The following is a 20,522-nucleotide window of genomic DNA, read 5'->3' on the forward strand; positions in this document are numbered from 1 at the left end:
CTAAAATCTTAAGTAGTACATATTAGAGATGAGATTACTTCTATTTTTTGGAAATGAGATTATTTCTATGGCAGTTCAACTGTTGCTAAAATCAAAAATGCATAAAAATGAAAACTTAAAACTAGATTCATGTATTAATTATTAATCTTGATGAGACTTTTCAGAGAAAAAAATTAAGATATAATGATATGTACCTAAAGTTAAATATAGTTTATAGATTCATTTCAATTAATCTTTAACTAAGACAAAATTCAAAATTTTGTTTAAGAATTCATACATAGTAATAACCAGCATTTATAAAGTTATTACCTACTCAGTATCTCTCCTCCCTGTGTATATGCATATAGTGATGAGTGATATATAGCCAATGTTAATGATGGCCATTTTTGAATGATAAATGAATTATCATTATCAAAGTGAATTATCACTTCCAATTTTGTACTTACTGAATGGTTATAATATTTAAATAGGTATAGATATTTGTGTCTATATGAACAAGTAGATTGTTCAAAAAATGTCTAAGAATTTATGTGATCATTAAAATGATTGATTTTGGGAAAAAAAGGGTTGATAAAATATTTGAAGTAATAGTATTTTTTCCCCAATTTTAGCAAATTACTTCAATGTTTGGAAAATGAAATAATAAAGTGGTTTTTATATTGGTCATGTTATAGTTGCTTGAAATTAAATCTGGTAACAAAATCATAAGACATTGAACACTTCCAAGTATGATGGGTAGCATAATCAATGGAAAGCCTTTAAAAACAGTAGTACTTACGAAGGTTCATTAATGACTGTTCTCAAGGCATTGAGCAGATCTTCACTGGTCATTGTGTTTATGTCCACCTCCACAGCCGCTCCTTTGGCCTTCATGTGAGCGATGTTATCAGGTTGATCAGCAAACATAGGAACTCCCACCATAGGAATCCCATGGTAAATAGCTTCATAGATCCCATTGGTTCCACCGTGAGTGATAAAAGCTTTTGTTTTGGGATGACCTAGTTTAGGAATTGAGTGAGGATTTCATTATAATAAAGTAACAGAATTTTAGAGAGAGATAAGGGAAAATTATAGATTAACTCAACAAAGAAAGCATTTTTTTTCTGAGAGCACATGGGCTCTTGCTATCTCAGAAAACTATGACCCCAGAAAAGTAGGAAGGAATTAGCTTCCTCTGCCTTGTCTGGAAGGACTTTACTGAGGAGAAAATATCTGAACTGAGACTGAAACTTGAAGAGTAATGAGAGTCTTAACTGAAATGCTCTTTTGTGAATCAAAGAAAGCATTGAGTCTATAAAATTAACTATCAATTCTCAAATTATTTCTGCTTTAAAACTGCAAGTAAAATCTGATATTTTATTTTTTTCTAGCTTTATTTATTTTTTTAAATTTTATTTTAAATTCCAGTATAGTTAACATAAAGTGTTATATTAGTTTTAGGCGTACACTATAATGATTCAACACTTCCATACATCACCCAGTGCTCATCACAGTGCACTTCTTAATCCCCATTGTCCATTTTATCCATCTGCCCACCACATCCCCTCTGATGACCATCATTTTCTTCTCTAACGTTGAGTCTGTTTCCTGATTTATTTTTCTCTCTCTTTTATTTTTCCTTTGCTCTTTCTTTTGTTGTTGTTATTCCTTAAATTCTTCATATTAGTGAAATCATGAGTATTTATCTTTCTGACTTATTTCTCTTACCATTATACTCTTCTAAGCTTCATACATTCTCTTGCATATGCAAAATTTTGATGGCTGAATAATATTATTTACATATACAGATCAATCAATAGATTAAAATATCTATTATCTATTTATCTATCCATCTATCTAATCTATTGTCTATCTATCTACATCACTTCTTTATTCATTCATTGGTCAATGGACATGAGCTGTTTCCATATCTTGGCTACTGCAAATAATGCTGCTATTACATAGGGATGCCTATATACCTTCGAATTAGTGTTTTTGTATTCTTTAGATAAATACCCAGCAGTGTGATTACTGGATCATGGGATAGTTCTATTTTTTTTTCTTTTTTTTTTTTTTACTTTTTGAATAAACTCCATACTGTTTTCCACAGTGGTTGTACCAGTTTTCATTCCCACCAACAATGCAAGAGTTCTTTTTTTTCATATCCTCTACAACATTTGTTGTTTTTTGTGTTTTTAATTTTAACCTAAAATGTGACATTTTAAGCTATTAAGTATTTATTGAATTATTTGCTATTGAACAGTTGCTTTACTTGTCCATTATCCAAAAGTACAGTTTTCTTTCCCTCAGTCTTACCAAGAAGATCATTTTGGGGTATCCAATCATAGAGACGAGTGTTGTCTCCTAATGTGGCTGGTTTCTTTCCTTTGTATCTCCATAAAACCTGTCAAAGAGAGTGCTTTAATTTTGCAAGTAAAAACACACAGTGAGGTCATCTTAATGCTGTAGAGTTTATAAACCATGTGGCCCACTACTACTTTATGTGATAGTGAAAGAAATGGAAATAAGGGTTAGTTTGCAAACATGGAGATATAGTAGGTCTGTTTATATCAACCCTGTCAAAAAGGTCTTGAACTAATAGTCCATTATGTATAGTTTTATCATTTTTATATTTACCACTTAAAAGTTCTGAGGTATGAGATTATAAATGAAGGCATATAAAATAGAAAGACTAGTTTTATCAATCAGAGCATGGGGGTTTAAAAAAGCATTAAAATAAACATGACTATTGGGGCACCTGGGTGGCTCAGTGGGTTAAAGGCTCTGTCTTCGGCTCAGGTCATGATCCCAGGATCCTGGGATCGAGCCCCAAGTCGGGCTCTCTGCTCAGCAGGGAACCTGCTTCCCTTCTTCAATCTCTCTGCCTGCCTTTCTGCCTACTTGCGATCTCTATCTGTCAAATAAAAAAAAAAAAAAACACGGATGGGATTAACGCGCCCAGAAAACCCAGCTCAATGTCTAGTAATGGCTAATCTCCATAAATACATGTTTCCTTCCCCATTATTTAAAAAATAAATAAATATATAAATGAACATGACTACTGTGTGAATTTACTAATGTTATAAGGCAATCCTAACTTTCATGTTTCAATTATAATGCTTTCCAAAACTATAATTAGTTTCAAATTTTTGTTGTCTGGTTGTTGAATGATTGTCTTTCCTTCTTTCCTTCTTTCCTCTCTCCTTCCCTCTACCTCCCTCTCCTTCCTCCTTTCCTTCCTTCCTCTTTCTTTCTCTAACACTTTCTATAGTTTTCGAGGGAGGAAATAAATTTGCTTTATTTCATTTTTTTTTTTTTTTAATGAAGTATCATGTTAGGATGTTAGCCTTTTGTTATATACTTTTTGCAGGTGGGGGGAGCTCTGTAAGACTAAGTTCAGATTAAATATTAATAGATGGCAAACATTTTTTTTTAATATTTTATTTATTTATTTGACAGAGAGAAATCACAAGTAGATGGAGAGGCAAGCAGAGAGAAAGAGAGAGGGAAGCAGGCTCCCTGCCGAGCAGAGAGTCTGATGTGGGACTCGATCCTGGACCCTGAGACCATGACCTGAGCTGAAGGCAGCGGCTTAACCCACTGAGCCACCCAGGCGCCCCGGCAAACTTATTTTTAAGTGTTTATTTTATTCAACAATTCCATACCTCACCCACTGATCATCATGACAATGCACTCCTTCCTTAATCCCCATCACCTGTTTAACCCATCCCCCCCACCCACCTCACCTCTAATAACCATCATTTTGTTCTCTATAATTGAGTCTGTTTCTTGTTTTTTTTTTTCTTTTTCCCTCGTGCTCATTTGTTTTGTTTCTTAAATTCTACGTATGAGTGAAATCATATGGAATCTGTCTTTCTTTGGCTTACTTTCTTAGGATTATACTCTTTAGCTCCATTCATGTCTTGGCAAATGGCAAGATTTCATTCTTTTTTATGGTTGAAAAAATATTCTATTGTGTATGTTTACCACATTTTTTTTCAAATTTTTATTTACATTTTTGTTAGATAACATATAGTGTAGTGTAATATTGGTTTCAGTAGAATTTAGTGGTTCATCACTTATATAATACCGTATCTTCTTTATCCATTCATCTGTCCATGGATAAATATAATGCTTCCATAATTTGACTATAGTAAAGCTGCTATAAACATTGGGGTGCATGTTTCCTTTTCCATTAGTATTTTTGCATCCTTTGGGTAAATACCCAGTAGCACAATTACTGAATCATAGAGTAGTTCTGTTTTTAACTTTTTGAGGAATCTCTGTACTCTTTTCCACAGGGGTTGCACCAGTTTGCATTCCCAACAGTGCAAGAGAGTTCCCTTTTCTCCATATTCTCAGGTGGCAAACTTTTTAAAAAAAAAGTTTAGAAATAAAAACTCAAAGGTTTAACAGACCTAATTAGTATGCTCATCTTTATGAAGTTTTATATATTTGAACTAATATACCAACATGAAAAGTTCTAGGGTATTCCATAAATAAGTGTATATAAAGAGTAGAAATCTTGAACTATAATGACAGCAAAATTAAATTGAACATCATAAATCAGAAAATATATATTATTTGATAATAATATTGGGATTTTTAACTGTTTTTAACTGTAGAAATTCTAATTTAGAAAGTCTAGGCTGCTACTTCTAAATCAACTAGATCTTGATATATTGTCAATAAAACTTAAAAATAGAAAATATACCCTTGAACATAATTCCTATCTACTCTGTGTATAACATCTCTCTTTTCCTGGACCTTGGAGCTAACACACTTGAGAATTTGGGGGAGTACTCAATGCAGGTCATAAGATTTCAAATAGTAAAAAGTTATCAGCATCTTAACATTTTCATCTCTATTTCACTGAAAATAAATGATCGTATAAGAAGATGTATTTCCATAATAATGCAAAGGCTTACTAAGCAAATGATTACATGTGCCTCAATACACCATTTTAATGTTTTAAGGAATTTTTATTTGAAGGTGGTACCAGTTATGCTCAGTGCTTCAGTTCTGATCTAGAAAAAGTACTGTTAGTCATATTTTCACTCCAACTGACAAAGCAGCTATTCACCAGGACCCAAAGTTGTACTGACCTTCTGTGGAATCTGGGCAAGGGCTGAGGCAATGAGATTGGCTTTATCATCTGTGAGGTTTTTGACCATTGATCCCAGAGAAAACACCACAATACCATCTTCACCTGAACTTTGGACAAATTCTTCCATTTCCTACAACGATAAAATTCTCTTTATCACAAACATGTAGGATCACAGTGGGGGCTGGGGGAAGTTCACCTACTCTTCTAAATAGCAGAGTCAAGAGAAGTGTCAGAAATGTTAGACTGGTTCTGTCTTCTGCCACAGAGAACAATCTAGTATCTTCAAGAGGAAATATGTTTCTGGAAAACTGTGGCTTAAATATATAATAAGTGATCACAAATAAAGGCATAGAGCCAAACCATTAAACAAAGTGAATAAGCAATAAGAGACAGCTCTTCTCATGGTTCATGGAAATCTTACCCTCAAGGCTTAATTTTATGAACCAGCAGAGATGTTTGCAAACTCAAAAATATTCCTTGTAAAAAAGCCCAAAAAAGGGTCCTAACTAGACTTTTAAAATGTGTATCATGTCAGTTTGTAGCCAATAAATTATGAATAAATTAATATAACTCCCTGTTAGGCATTCAGGATATTTTTCTCGTGTTTATTCTTTCCTGATTAATGGGGCTAAAAATGATTTTTTTTAAAGAATTGAGATATATAGTAATACATGTTAAAAGTAAACTTCTATCATATGATCTCCCTGATATGAGGAAGTGGAGATACAACATGGGGGGTTAAGGGGGTAGGAGAAGAATAAATGAAACAAGATGGGATTGGGAGGGAGACAAACCATAAGTGACTCTTAATCTCACAAAACAAACTGAGGGTTGCTGGGGGGAGGGGGGTTGGGAGAAGGGGGGTGGGTTTATGGACATTGGGGAGGGTATGTGTTATGGTGAGTGCTGTGAAGTGTGTAAACCTGGAGATTCACAGACCTGTACCCCTGGGGATAAAAATATATTTTATGTTTATAAAAAATTAAAAATATATATTTTTGGAAAAAAAAGTAAACTTCTATTTTTCAAATCATGATAACATTTATGAAACAGTGCTTCTCTACCTTCCCACAAGTAGCTGACATACCTTAATTTGAAACTTCTCTACAAATAAAATCCTTTGGGTCTCCACTTATAGTTGTGCAAGTTGCGCATTGCAAAGTCTGGTCTGAGGTCTTTTGCATTCTAATTTATGTGAATGTCAACTTCTAGATATGTGTCATGCATTTCCTGTGCAATTATTTGTGGCTTCCCTGCAATATTTCTCAATATATTTATTGCATTTCTTAATTATATTTATTTATTTAATCAATGTATTTCTCAATTTAAGGCTAATAAAAGGAGAAGGATGATGTCATAAATAAAAGCTGACTGCTCTTTTAGTTTAGATAACATTAGGAAACTATCTTTGAAGTCCCAGGAACTGGTATTTTACCATTTTGATTCCTCTTTGTAAGAGAGTGGTTGAATAAACACACACACACACACACACACATACACACACGTATATGAAAACTTACACATCTAGAAGTTGGATCCTTGTTTTGGCTGTCTTTCATTGCTTTATTTTCTGTGAGTGCAGTGACTGGCATAATTTTTTCATCAGAGGTATAAGCTGTGATTGATGTTCATATTGCCCAAATGTTTGTATTAGTAACTGGGTTTGGAATGGAATAAGTCCCCCCCCCTTGTAAAACATGTTTGAATTGTTTTGTGAAATTGTGTAGATGAAAAGTGAAGATGGGAAGATGAATATAATAGTGTGGCATGGGTATTATCCACTGAACCAAAGAATATGCCCTCTTTCTATACCTTTGTTTAGATGTTGGTTTATTTTTTGCTGTAATAACACTCAGTAGAGCTGACCTGCAGCTATAACTTCACTGGTAAGAAAAGCATATTCAGAATCATAAAATAAAATTTAAACTTAAATATACATCTTACCCTAAATAGAAATCAAAAACTATCCTGAGAACACTATTTAACCTACAGTCTTCTACAGAGGTTATGTTCACTTACTTACAACCCAAGCAAACGAGTGTCCACTTCCCCAATCCCTTGATAACAGTAGTTAATGATAAAGATATTTAAATACAATATTACAGTATTTTTTGCCATGTTTATCTATTTTCTTTTACTTATCAATATGGCCTCTTCCAATATTTTTGGCTGTCCATATTTATTTGTCGGTGACTTTGGAATGTGGTACCATTTTCATTTCAGAAAAACCAGACATCATGATCTTAAAGAAAGAATTCAGTGTTCAGGTCATTAAGTCCTATGACTTCTTTATTTTTATGACTCCTAATCTGTTTCTAATGCTCTTTGCTAAAACCTAGACCTTCTATTACCCAAATGATTACTAGAAATATTCACCTGAAAATTTCTTGGGCTCCTTAAAGTGAATAGATCCAATACTGAATTCATCATTTTCATCTCAAAAAAAGTTTTTCCTTAAATTAATTTTTATCTTGGTAACAATTACTATTATCCAAGAAGTGCTACCTGATTTCACGTCTTCTGTCAACACTTACTTCTTACTGATGAAACTCTAGAATCTATGTGAGAGTTCTCATGAAAGCATCTTTATCACTTAAGCAATAATAGTAACTGTCCCAATTCATAACTCCATCATGCTTGTTAGAAAGCTATAGAAATCTCCTAAGTAATTTCCAAGACTTTGGCTTCCTGTTGCTTCAGTCCAGTACCCAAACTGTAGACACACTAATATTTTAAATTTCCCTTGAATCACTTCTTCCTTTAGCCAAAATACCAAAGTGAAGTCCAAAAAAGGTAATATCAGTCATAAGAGACCCCTATGATTTGTAGAGTTGGAGTAATAAAGAGCATTTCTCTGTTACTGAGGCAGTACACTTTAAATAAAAATCAACATTATATCATAAGGTACAAAATAAATCCTCCACATAATAGACCTACCTTAGGTAATGGTTTGGCAGGTTTACAATGCAGCCCTCCTACAAACTCAAAATTAGGCAAGTATGGGCGAGGAAATTCAAAATCCCAGTACGTCCTGATTAGCCAAATTTCTGCTTTTCCCATAATCTCACATAATGTAGTGGGTCTTCCTGTAGAAAATGAAAAAAAATTGTGTGGAGATTATTAGTATATGCTTTTTGGGATACAATTTACACTAATTTACTGACAAGCTATAAGAAAAAAATAAATCTAAGTCTTCTAGATTATTTATCACATCTAGCTATTAAAAGGAAGGGAAAATTAACATGTTAAGGAGGGGAAAAGAAAGAGAACAAAGGAAGAAAGGAAGAGAGGGAGGGAGGGAGGGAAGTAAAAAAAAGAAGAGAAAAAAGGAAGAGAGAGAGGGAAGAATAGAGGGAAGGAAGGAGAGAGGGAAGAAAAAGGAAATAAGAGAAGAAGGATGAAAGGTGACAAAGAGGAAGGTTGAGAGGATTTTTGGGTAGGGAAAGTAATGTGCAAGTGTAGTTTGACAAGAACAAATTCAATAAAATTTTAACCAGAACTCCATTTACTGATGAACTTAATACTCATTGTTTCTCTCCAATTAAATGGCAGATAATAGGTTAGCCCCACTATATCAACATCAAATTCCCTCTCAATGGTTTCTAACTTCTAATTAGGAATGTACCTCCACCTTCTGACTTGTTATAGTCTCTGGTTCACTCATAATGTTTAAGAACCCCACCAGCATTTGTTTGCTTCATCTTCCTGAATCAAGTCCCATCACTTTCCACCACAATTGTTTTGCCACTAGTTTCTTAGCTGAAATTCCCTGAATAATTCATACCAAATACAACCCCCTTTGGAATGTGAAATATACATATACATACCATCAATGTCATAGTTATTTCAGTGTTACCTTTAAATGATGTTTTTTGAAAGGCAGATTCTAAGTATTAATTTTAGAAGATTTACAGAGGGGATGAATGACCCTCTGTAAGTGACACTCTGCAAGTGACTAAGTCAACCATATTTGGACACAGAAAACACGTTTCGCATCTAAATAAATAAAAACTCATATAAGAATTCTCCTTTCTTAGAGATTACCACCAAAGTTGGTGATCATATACAACACAGACTGGATAGTCTCTTTTTAGAGTCATTGCTTTGTAGTGTTTTAATTTACATCTGAGGTTATAAATGCGAATGTCTTAATTTGATAATGAAGAAAAATTTCTCAAGGACACTCAAGTTGAAACTGCCAGAGACTGGATAAAAACACCACTTCACAGCTTCTACATCAATATATTTAAGTACTTTAGAGGTTTGTCCCATGTGTGCGATGTCCTTTCTTGATGACCAACGCCTTAGGTGAAATTGTTGTGTATAAGTTATAGACCATGTTTTGAGAAATACTTAAAGTATTTACTAAAATTCTTTATTTGAAGCAGTGATGCATGGTTACAAATATAAGGTCAATGAAAAGTAAAGAGAATAAAATTGAACAAAAGTATACAAATATTGGCAAATAATTTCATAAGACAATTTAAATGTTCTGTTGAGGGATTATAAAACAAAATATAGAATTAAAATTTACCACCAAGATTTTCCTATAATTAAATGATTCACACAAGCCCTATTATGAACACAGTGGAGAATTATATAAATGAGGTATTAAATTTGAGTTACCATGTCAATATTATTAATGTTTTAATACAGTGTTATAAACCTACATGATGAGTTTACTAAGGTGATTTTAAATTTCAAAGAGTTCTTATAGATAACCTGACTTTATAACAAAATGCCTTACAGTAATCCAGATAGATAGGAATGAATTTCAGTGGAGGACATTTACCAGTTTCTCAGAGATAAGTCATGTTAGCTGGGTAAATATCTAGAGAAAATCTTTCAAGGCTAAAGTTATTAATTTCTTTTTGAAGATGTGTGAGGAAACTAACATGTATAATTTCTGGATCATTGTTTAAAAATTAATACTTTATGGGGAGGGTATGTGCTTTGGTGAGTGCTATGAAGTGTGTAAACCTGGCGATTCACAGACCTGTACCCCTGGGGATAAAAATATATGTTTATAAAAAATAAAAAATTTTTTAAAAATTAATACTTTACTTTTTCAGAACAGTTTTTGGATCAGAGTAAAATTAAAGGAAAGGTGGAGATGTTTCATATCCTCTTGCCTTCACACATGCATAGACTCTCCATTATTAAAATCCCCAAACATAGTGATACATTTGTTATGATTAATAAACTTACACTAGCACATTGTACCATCTGAAGTCCATACTTTAGATTATAGTTAACTCCTGGTGTTGTTAATTTTATGAGTTTGTACAAATGTATAATATATAATAATATTTTCACTGCCCTAGAAGTCCTCTCTGTTCTGCCTATTCATTTTTCATCCCACCCTACTCCTGAAAAACATTAATTTTTTTGTTGTCTTCATAGTTTTGCCTTTTCCAGAATGTCATATAGTTGGGTTTATATAGTAGTAGTCTTTTCAGATGGCATTCTTTCACTTAGTAATATGCATTTAAGGTTTTTCAATGTCTTTTTATGGTGTGATAGCTCATTTATTCTCAGCATCAAGTGATGTTTCATTGTGTAGATCTACCAGTTTATCCCTTCATCTACCAAAAGACATCTTGATTGCTTCCAAGTTTGGGCAAATATGAGTAAAACTGTTATAAATATCCATGGGCTCATTTTTCTGTGGACATAAGTTTTCAGCTCATTTGGGGGTAAAAACCAATGACTATGATAGTATGGTAAGAGTATGCTTAGTTTTGTAAGAAACCAACAAAATGTCTTCCAAAGTGGCTATACCATTTTGCATTCTCATTAGCACTAAATGAGTTCTTTTTCCACAACTTGCTAGCATTTAGTATTTGTCACTATTCTGCATTTTGGCCATTCTAACAGAGTGTAGTGTTACTCATTATTTTAATTTACACTTCCCTCATGACATATGATATAAAGCATCTTTTTGTATGCTTGATTGCCAACTATATATCTTCCTTGATGAGATGCCTGGCTTTGCCCTATTTTTGATGGTGATAGACGTTTTCTTACAGAATTTTAAGATCACACACACACACACACACACACACACATCAGAGGGAGAGAGAGAGAGAGGGAGAGAGAAAGAGAATCTTAAGCAGGTTCTATGCCCAGTGTGGAGCCTGACACGGGACTCAGTGTCACAACCCTGAGATCATGACTTGAGCTGAAATCAGGAGTTGGATGCTTAACTGACTGAACCACTCAGGCACCCTTAAAAATATTTTAGATAACAGTATTTTGTCAGATGTACCTTTTGCAAATACTTTCTGTCAATCAATGTCTTATCTTTAAATTTTCTTAACATTGTCCTTTATACAGTGGAAGTTTTTAATTTTAGTGAAGTCCAGCATATTCATTATTTCTATTGTGTGCCTTTGGTGTTGTGTATAGAAAGTCATTATTATACCCAAGATCATCTAGAGTTTTCCCTAGGTTATCTTCTAGGAGTTTTATAGTTTTGCATTTTACCTTTAGATCTATGATTCATTTTTAGTTAAATTTTGTGAAAGGAGCCAAGTCTGTACCTACATTCTTTCTTTGCATGTGAATGTCCAGTTGTTCCACCATCATTTCTTGAAAAGACTATCCATTGTACTACTTTTGTTTCTTTGTCAATAATCAATTGACTACCTTGCTTGGGTCTATTTTTGACCTCCGTATTATTTCCTTTTCTTGTCTTATTCCCTTAGCTAGAACATTCAGTATTATGTTGACAAGGTGTAGAGAAAGATGACATCTTGCCTTTATCTAACCTTGGAAGAAAAGCTTTCCATGTCCCATTATTAAAGATGATTTTAGCTGTAGGTTTTTTGTTTTGTTCTGTTGTGTATTTCTAGCTATAGGTTTTTGTTTTGTTTTGTTTTTCTAGCTGTGGATATAATTTATCAAGTTGAAGAAGGTCCTTTCTATGCCTAATTTACTGAAAGTTTTATACATGAGTGGCTTTTGGATTTTGTCAAATAATGACAAATTTATTCAACAGCAAAATTCTGAAACATTAGTTAAAGCTCAGGACAGCTATGACCTCTCAATTCTGTGTTTAGGATTTACTGCTGGCAGATGCAAACAGGTGTTTTCTTGTAGTTTTAGGTTGGTTAATGGACCATCGGCCTCCTACCACTGGCATCAAGATATTTACATAAAAATGACCCATCTGAGGGGGAATATAAGCAGTAAAATCAAGTAAAAGTCAAGATTACTGAATGTTGAACCAGTCTTGCATACCCAGGATAAATCCTACTTGATGATGGTATATAATTTTTTATACCCATTGTTGGATTCAATTTGTTAGCATTTTGTTAAGGATTTTTAGATTTATATTTATGAGAAATATTGGTCTATGCTTTTCTTTTATTGTAATGTATTTATCTGGTTTTGATATTTGAGTAATGTTGGCCCCATAGAATGAGTTAAGAAGTATTCTTTCTGCTTCTATCTTCTAAAAATGGTAGTAGAAAATTATTATAATTTTGTTATTAAATATTTGGTAGAGTTCACCAACAAACATACCTGAGCCCAATGCTTTCTGTTTTGAAAGGGTAATTATTAATTCAGTTTAGTAGATATAAGCCTTTATAGATTGTCTACTTCTTGTATGAGATTTGGCAGATTATGTCTTTTAAGGAATTGAATTTTTTTAAGGAATTTGTATTTACATTGATTTGTAATACATATTCAAGTATTACAGGTTACAGGTCAGTAAGACAAACAGCCTAAAGAAAATGGAATTGCTATTCACCTCAGAAAAGGTCTGAGGATAAAGGCTAAATGATTCATCAGTTTTAGAGAACATTATGGCAAGGATATAAATGCAAAAAATTTAAGACAACATGTTTTGTAATACCGGAGTTGGAACAACCCAAGTAGCTCTAATGACTAGACTAGTTAAAAGATTTGTTACATCCATTAAAATTAATACTATTATGTGAATGTAAAGAACAATGTAAATTTCAAAGTATTTTATAGGCAGTTGTAAAATCTAGATTTGGTGAAAAGAAAGGCAAAAATGAATATTTAGGGGGAAGAAGCAAAATGGCAGAGAAGTAGCAGACTGAAATGACATCAGGTCACAGGAGTTCAGCTAGATAGATACCAAATCATTCTGAACACCTACAAACTTAACAGGATATCAAAGAGAAGAAGAGCAACAATTCTAGGAACAGGAAATTGACCTCTTTCTGAAAGATAGGACCTGCAGAGAAGTGAATCTGAAGCAATGGGAAGATAGACCATGGTGGGGATGGGATGGTTCCCAGCAAGCAGTGGAGAAGTGGAGCACAAAATCAGAACTTTTAGAAATCTGTTTCACTCAAGAGGGACATCACTCGAGAGGCTAAGCAGGGGTAGAGCCTTCATGGGGACAGTGTGGTCTCAGGTCCTGCAAGGTCACAGAAATATTGGGGTGTCTGAGTGTGACAGAGCTCCCAGGTATCAGAGCAGGGAAGCCAACTACAGAGATAGAGCCAAGGAGTAAGCTCTCAGCTCAAGGTTACCTTAAACTGTGATCTGCTGTGTACTTGGCCCACTGCTCTTTGAGCAGGGACTCCACAAGTGGCAGATCTGGGGAGACTCACCTTCCTCCTCTGGAGGAGCAGCATAGCAGGAATCTGGTGTGTTTGGAGACTCCAAATGGGGTTGTGCACCAGAGATAGAAACACTCAGTAACAGGCCAGGTGAGCTCAGAGTGCAGCTGGAGAATAGGGAGACAGGAGTGATTGACCGATTTTCTCTGAGGTCACATGGAGGAGTGGGGCCCTGAGCTTTTGGCTCCTCTGGGCCAGAGATTGGGAGGCCACCATTTTCATTCCTGTCCTCCAGAGCTCCACAGAAAAATTCAGGTAACGAAAGCTCCCGAGAGCAAATCCGAGCATATTTCTTAGCCTGGACCCTGGCAAGAGTGATGCAATTCCACTTCCACAGGCAAAGACACTTGAGAATAACTGCAACAGAACTCTCCGCCAGAAGATCAGCAAGAACATCCAGCCAAGATCAAGCTCACTGATCAAGGAGAACAGCACAGCTCCAGAGCTAGAGGAAAGCAATTCATGGAATTCATGGCTTTCTCCCCAAGATCCTTTAGTCTTGCAAAGTTAAATTGGATTTTTTCCACTTTATTTTTTTTTCTTATTCTAACTTTTTGTTTAACTTTTCTTCTTTCTTCCTTTAATTTTTTTAACTAGTTCATCTTAACAATACTTTAATTAAAAAAAAAACTTTTTAAACCTTTATTATTATAGTCATATTTTTTTTAATTTTTTTTTTTATTTCCAGCATAACAGTATTCATTATTTTTGCACCACACCCCGTGCTCCATGCAATCCGTGCCCTCTATAATACCCACCACCTGGTACCCCAACCTCCCACCCCCCGTCCCTTCAAAACCCTCAGATTGTTTTTCAGAGTCCATAGTCTCTCATGGTTCACCTCCCCTTCAGTATTATAGTCATATTTTAACCTTCATTGTATATAACCTTATTTTTTTGTATACATATAGGTTTCTTTTTTTCTTAAAAAATTTGGAATGCAATTTCTTCTAATAGATCAAAGTATACCCTAAATCTAGCACAGGGCTTTGTTCTAGTCTCCAGCCTGAGCACATTCTCTCCTCTTTTTTTTTTTTTTCTTTTTCCAAGCAACTTAACATATCAATTAGTGTTTTTTAGAATTTTTTTCGTTTTCATCTTTACAGTCATATTCCATCCCTTCATCATGTTTATCCTTATTTTTGTATATACATAAGCTTTTCTTTTTTTTTTTTTAATTTTGTGAGGTAGTTTTCTCTAAGAGACCAGAATACACCCAAAATCAAGTGAGTGGCTCTGTCTGCTTCACCAGTCTAACACATATATATTTAAATTTTTTTTTTTAATTTCTTTGTAAAATTTCTTCTCCCCCCACTTGGGGTCTCTTCTATTTGGTTAGCATACATTTTTCAGGGGTCTTTTCCACCCTTTTAGTATTTTATTCTCTCGTTCATATATCTTATCTGGATAAAATGACAAAGTGGAAAAGCTCATCACAAAAAAAAGTAAAAAGAACAAGAGGCAGTACCAACAGCTAGGTACTAATCAATATAGACATTGATAATATGTCATATCTAGAATTTAGGATGATGATTCTCAAGGTGCTAGCTGGGCTCAAACAAGGCATGGAATATATTAGTGAAACCCTGGCTGGAGAAATAAAATCCCCTGCTTGAGAAATAAAAGACCTAAAATCAAACCAAGTTGAAATAAAAAAAGCTATTAATTAAGTGCAATAAAAAATGGAGGCTCTTACTCCTAGGATAAATGAGGCAGAAGAGAGAATTAGCGATATAGAAGACAAATGACAGAGAATAAAGAAACTGAGCAAAAGAGAGACAAACAACTACTAGACCATGAGGGGAAAATTTGAGAGATAAATGATACCATAAGATGAAGCAATATTAAAATAATTGGGAATCCAGAAGAAGAAGAAAAAGAGAGGGGAGCAGAAGGTATGTTAGAGAGAATTATTGGAGACAATTTCCCTAATATGGCAAAGGGAACAAGCATCAAAAACCAGAAGACACTGAGAGCCCACCTTCAAAATCAACAAAAATAGGTCCATACTCTATCATTTAATACTAAAATTTACAAGTATTAGTGACAAAGAATAAATCCTGAAAGAAGCTTGGTACAAGAAGTATGTAACTTACAATGGTAGAAATATGAGAATGGCAACAGACTTATCCACGGAGACCTGGCAGGCCAGAAAGGACTGGTATGATATATTCAGAACACTAAATGAGAAAAACATGCAGCCAAGAATACTATATCCAGCTAGATTATCATTGAAAATACAGGGAGAGATAAAAATCTTCCAAGACAAACAAAATTTTTTTTAAAAATTGCAAACACCAAACCAGCCCTACAGGAAATATTGAAAGGGGTCCTGAAGCAAAGAGAGAGCCTGAAAGTAGTAGACCAGAAAGAAACAGAGACAATATACAGTGATAGTCACCTTATAGGCAATACAATGGCACTAAATTCATGTCTTTCAATAGTTACCCTGACTGTGAATGGGTTAAATGGCCAAGACACAGAGTATCAGAATGGATAAAAAAGCAAGGCCCATCGATATGTTGTTTACAAGAAACTCATTTTAGACCCAAAGACACCTCCATATTTAAAATGAGAGGGATGGAAAACCATTTACTATGCTAACGGACATCAAAAGAAAGCTGGGACAGCAATCCTTACATCAGATAAATTAAATTTTAAGCAAAAGACTATATTAAGAGATGAGAAAGGACACTATATTATACTGAAAAGTGTCTGTCCAACAAGAAGATCTAACAATTTTAAATATCTATGCCCCTAACATGGGAGCAGCCAATATATAAACCAATTAATAACAAAATCAAAGAAAACACACCAACAATAATACAATAATAGTAGGGGACTTTAGCACTTCCCTCACTGATATGGACAGATCATCCAAGCAAAAGATCAACAAGGAAATAAAGGCCTTCAATAACACACTAGACCAGATGGACATCACAGATATATTCAGAACATTGTATCCCAAAGCAAGAGAGCACACATTCTTCCTTAGTGCACATGGAACATCCAATCGTTCCCTGCAAATTTTCAAACAATTATGCTCAACATTAGAACTCAATCACAAGGGGAAAGCTGGAAAAAACCTCAAATACATGGAGGCTAAAGAGCATCCTACTAAAGAATGAATGGGTCAACCAGAAAATTAAAGAAGAATTGAAAAAATTCATGGAAACAAATGAAAATGAAAACAAAAGTGTTCAAAATATTTGGGACACAGCAAAGGCGTACCATAGAGGAAAGTATATAGTGATACAAGATTTCTCAAGAAACAAGGAAGGTCTCAAGTATACAACTTAACACTACACCTAAAGAAGCAGGTGAAAAAACAGTAAAGAAAGCCTAAACCCAGCGGGGGAAAAGAAATAGTAAAGACCAGAACAGAAATCAGTGAAATAGTAACCAGAAGAACAGTAGAACAAATCAACAAAACTAGGAGCTGGTTCTTTGAAAGAATTAATGAGATTGATAACCCTGGCCAGACTTATCCAAAAGAAAAGAGAAAGGACCCAAATAAGTAAAATCATGAATGAAAGAAGAGAGATCACAATGAACATCAAAGAAATACAAGAAACTGTAAGAGCATATTATGACTAACTAACTATATGCCAGCAAATTTGACAGTCTGGAGGAAATGGATGCCTTCCTAGAGACATATAAACTACCAAAACTGAACTAGGAAGAAATAGAAAACCCGAACAGACCCATAACCTGTAAGGAGATTGAAGCAGTCATCAAAAATCTCCCAGCAAACAAGAACCCAGGACCAGATGGCTTCTCAGGGGAATTTGACTAAACATTTAAAGAAGAATCAATACCTATTCTCCCAAAACTCTTCCAAAAAGTAGAAATGGAAAGAAAATTTCCAAACTCATTCTATTTGGTCAGCATTATCTTGATCCCAAAAACCAGACAAAGACCCCAACAAAAAGGAGGATTATAGGCAAATATCCTTGAGGAACACAGATGTGTAAATTCTCACCAAAATACTAGCCAATAGGATCCAACAGTACATTAAAAGTATTATTCACCACGACAAGTGAGATTTATTCCTGGACTGTAAGCTTGGTTCAACATCTGCAAATCAGTCAATATGATACAATACATTAATAAAAGAAAGAACAAGAACCATATGATCCTCTCAATAGATGCTGGAAAAAAATTTGACAAAGTGGGGCATCCTTTCTTGATCAAAACTCTTCAATGTGTAGGGATACAGTGTACATACCTCAATATCATCAAAGCCATCTATGAAAAACCCACAGCAAATATTATTCTCAATGGGGAAAAACTGAGAGCTTTTCTGCTAAGGTCAGGAACACAGCGGCGAGTTCCATTATCACCACTGCTATTCAACATAGTACTAGAAGTCCTAGCATCAGCAATCAGACAAGAAAAAGAAATTAAAGACAGCCAAACCAGGAAAAAAGAAGTCAAACTCTCCCTCTTTGGAGATGATATGATACTTTATGTGGAAAACCCAAAAGACTTCACTGCAGAACTGATAGAACTCATACAGGAATTCGGTCAAGTGCCAGGATATAAAATCAATACACAGAAATCAGTTGCATTTCTATATACCAACAGCAAGACAGAAGAAAGAGAAATTAAGGAGTCAATCCCATTTACAATTGCACCCAAAATAAGATACTTAGAAATAAACCTAACCAAAGAGACAAAAAATCTGTACTCAGAAAAGTATTAAGAACTCATGAAAGAAATTGAGGAAGACACAAAGAAATGGAAAAACGTCCTATGCTCATGGATTGTAAGAAGAAATATTGTGAGAATGTCTATGCTACCTAAAGTAATCTACACATTTAATGCAATCCCTATCAAAATGCCATCCATTTTTTTCAAAGAAATGGAACAAATAATCCTAAAATTTATATGGAACCAGAAAAGTCTCCAAACAGCCAGAGCAATGTTGAAAAAGAAAGCCACAGTTGGTGGCATGACAATTCCAGACTTCAAGCTCTATTACAAAGCTGTCATCATCAAGAGAGTATGGTTCTGGCACAAAAACAGACATATAGACCAACTGAACAGAATAAGGAGCCCAGAAATGGATCCTCACCTCTATGCTCAACTAATCTTTGACAAAGCAGGAACGAATGTCCAAAGGAAAAAAGACAGTCTCTTCAACCAATGATGTTGGGAAAATTGGACAACCACATTCAGAAGAATGAAAATGGATCATTTCCTTACACCACACAAAAAACTAGACTCCAAATGGATGAAAGACATCAATGTGAGAAAGGAATCCATCAAAATCCTTGAGGAGAACATGGGCAGCAACCTCTTTGACCTCAGCCACAGCAACTTTTTCCTAGAAACATAGCCAAAGGCAAGGGAAGCAAGGGCAAAAGTGAACTATTGGGACTTCATCAAGATCAGAAGCTTTTTCACAGCACAGAAAGCAGTCAACAAAACCAAAAGACAACCGACAGAATGGGAAATGATATTTGCAAATGACATATCAGATAAAGGGTTAATATCTAAAATCTATAAAGAACTTCTCAAAGTCAGCACCCAAAGAAAAAACAATCCAATCAAGAAATGGCAGAAGACATGAACATACATTTCTGCAAAGAAGACATCTAGATGACCAACAGACACATGAAAAAGTGCTCCACATCCATTGGCATCAGGGAAATACAAATCCAAACCACAAGGAGATATCACCTCACATCAGTCAGAAGGACTAAAATTAACAAGTCAGGAAATGACAGATGTTGGAGAGGATGCAGTGAAAGGGAAACCCTCCTACACTGTTGGTGGGAATGCAAGCTGGTGGAGCCACTCTGGAAAACAGTATGAAGGTTCATCAAAAAGTTGAAAATGGAGCTACTCTATGACCCAGCAATTGCACTACTGAGTGTTTACCCTACAGATGCAAATGTAGTGATCTAAAGGGGCACGTGCTCCTGAATGTTTATAGCAGCAATGTCCACAATAGCGAAACTATGGAAAGAACCTAGATGTCCATCAACAGATGAGTGGATAAAGAAAATGTGGTGTATACACACACACACACACACACACACACACACAAAATGGAATACTATGCAGCCATCAAAAGAAATGAAATCTTGGCTCTTGCAACAATGTGGGTGGAACTAGAGGATATTATACTGAGCATGATAAGTCAATCAGAGAAAGACAGTTTTCATATGATCTCCTTAATATGAGGAATTAGAGAGACAGAGTGGGGGTTTAGGAGGGTAGGGAATATAAACTGAAACAAGATGGGATCAGGAGGGAGACAAACCATAAGAAACTCCTAATCTCACAAAACAAACTGAAGGTTGCTGGGGCAAGGGGGAGAATCGAGAGGGTGGTTGGGTTATGGACATTAGGGAGAGTGTGTGATATGGTGAGTGCTGTGAAGTGTGTCAGCCTGGCTAATCACAGACCTGTATCTCTGGGGCAAATTATACATTATACGTTAATAAAAATAATTAATAAAAATGAATATTTAGTAATCCCTCCTATTGACAAAGAAAAAAGTTGTATATAAATACTTCTGTTTAGTAATGCATAGATAATGTCTTGATGTAAATACAAGCATAGTTAATATTACTTACATAGGAGAAATATGAAGCCCATTATCATTCATTATATATAGTTTTGTTCTGTTCCCATTTTTTAGCCATTTGTATTAGTTATTTTTATTATGAAATTGAGAATGAAGTTATACTCATGATGATTCAGAATTCCCTGATAAAGTCAGGTGGGAATGCAGGATTGAAAATCAAGAAAAGTGCATACAGCAAACAGACAAACAACCCTGTTAATGAAGATAGAATTAAAAATTTTCCAAAGATTCTAAGGAC

General features: G+C 34.6%; 1 protein-coding gene across 5 annotated transcripts in view; it reads right to left on the reverse strand.

Moving 5' to 3' along the window:
- Positions 1-20,522, reverse strand: part of UGT2A2 (UDP glucuronosyltransferase family 2 member A2) — a 64,095-nt gene that overhangs the window by 6,068 nt on the left and 37,505 nt on the right. For 3 of the 5 annotated variants that reach the window (XM_032334478.1, XM_032334477.1, XM_032334476.1), the window contains exons 2-5: positions 8,024-8,172; positions 5,085-5,216; positions 2,296-2,383; positions 779-998 (exon numbers count right to left, since the gene is read on the reverse strand). In XM_032334478.1, coding sequence (XP_032190369.1) covers positions 779-998; positions 2,296-2,383; positions 5,085-5,216; positions 8,024-8,172 — 589 coding nt within the window. The remainder of the gene's footprint in view (positions 1-778; positions 999-2,295; positions 2,384-5,084; positions 5,217-8,023; positions 8,173-20,522) is intronic. The other 2 variants (XM_032334475.1, XM_032334479.1) reach the window with 1 other exon arrangement.

Source organism: Mustela erminea, chromosome 2 (assembly GCF_009829155.1).
Source record: "Mustela erminea isolate mMusErm1 chromosome 2, mMusErm1.Pri, whole genome shotgun sequence".
Taxonomy (NCBI): domain Eukaryota; kingdom Metazoa; phylum Chordata; class Mammalia; order Carnivora; family Mustelidae; genus Mustela; species Mustela erminea.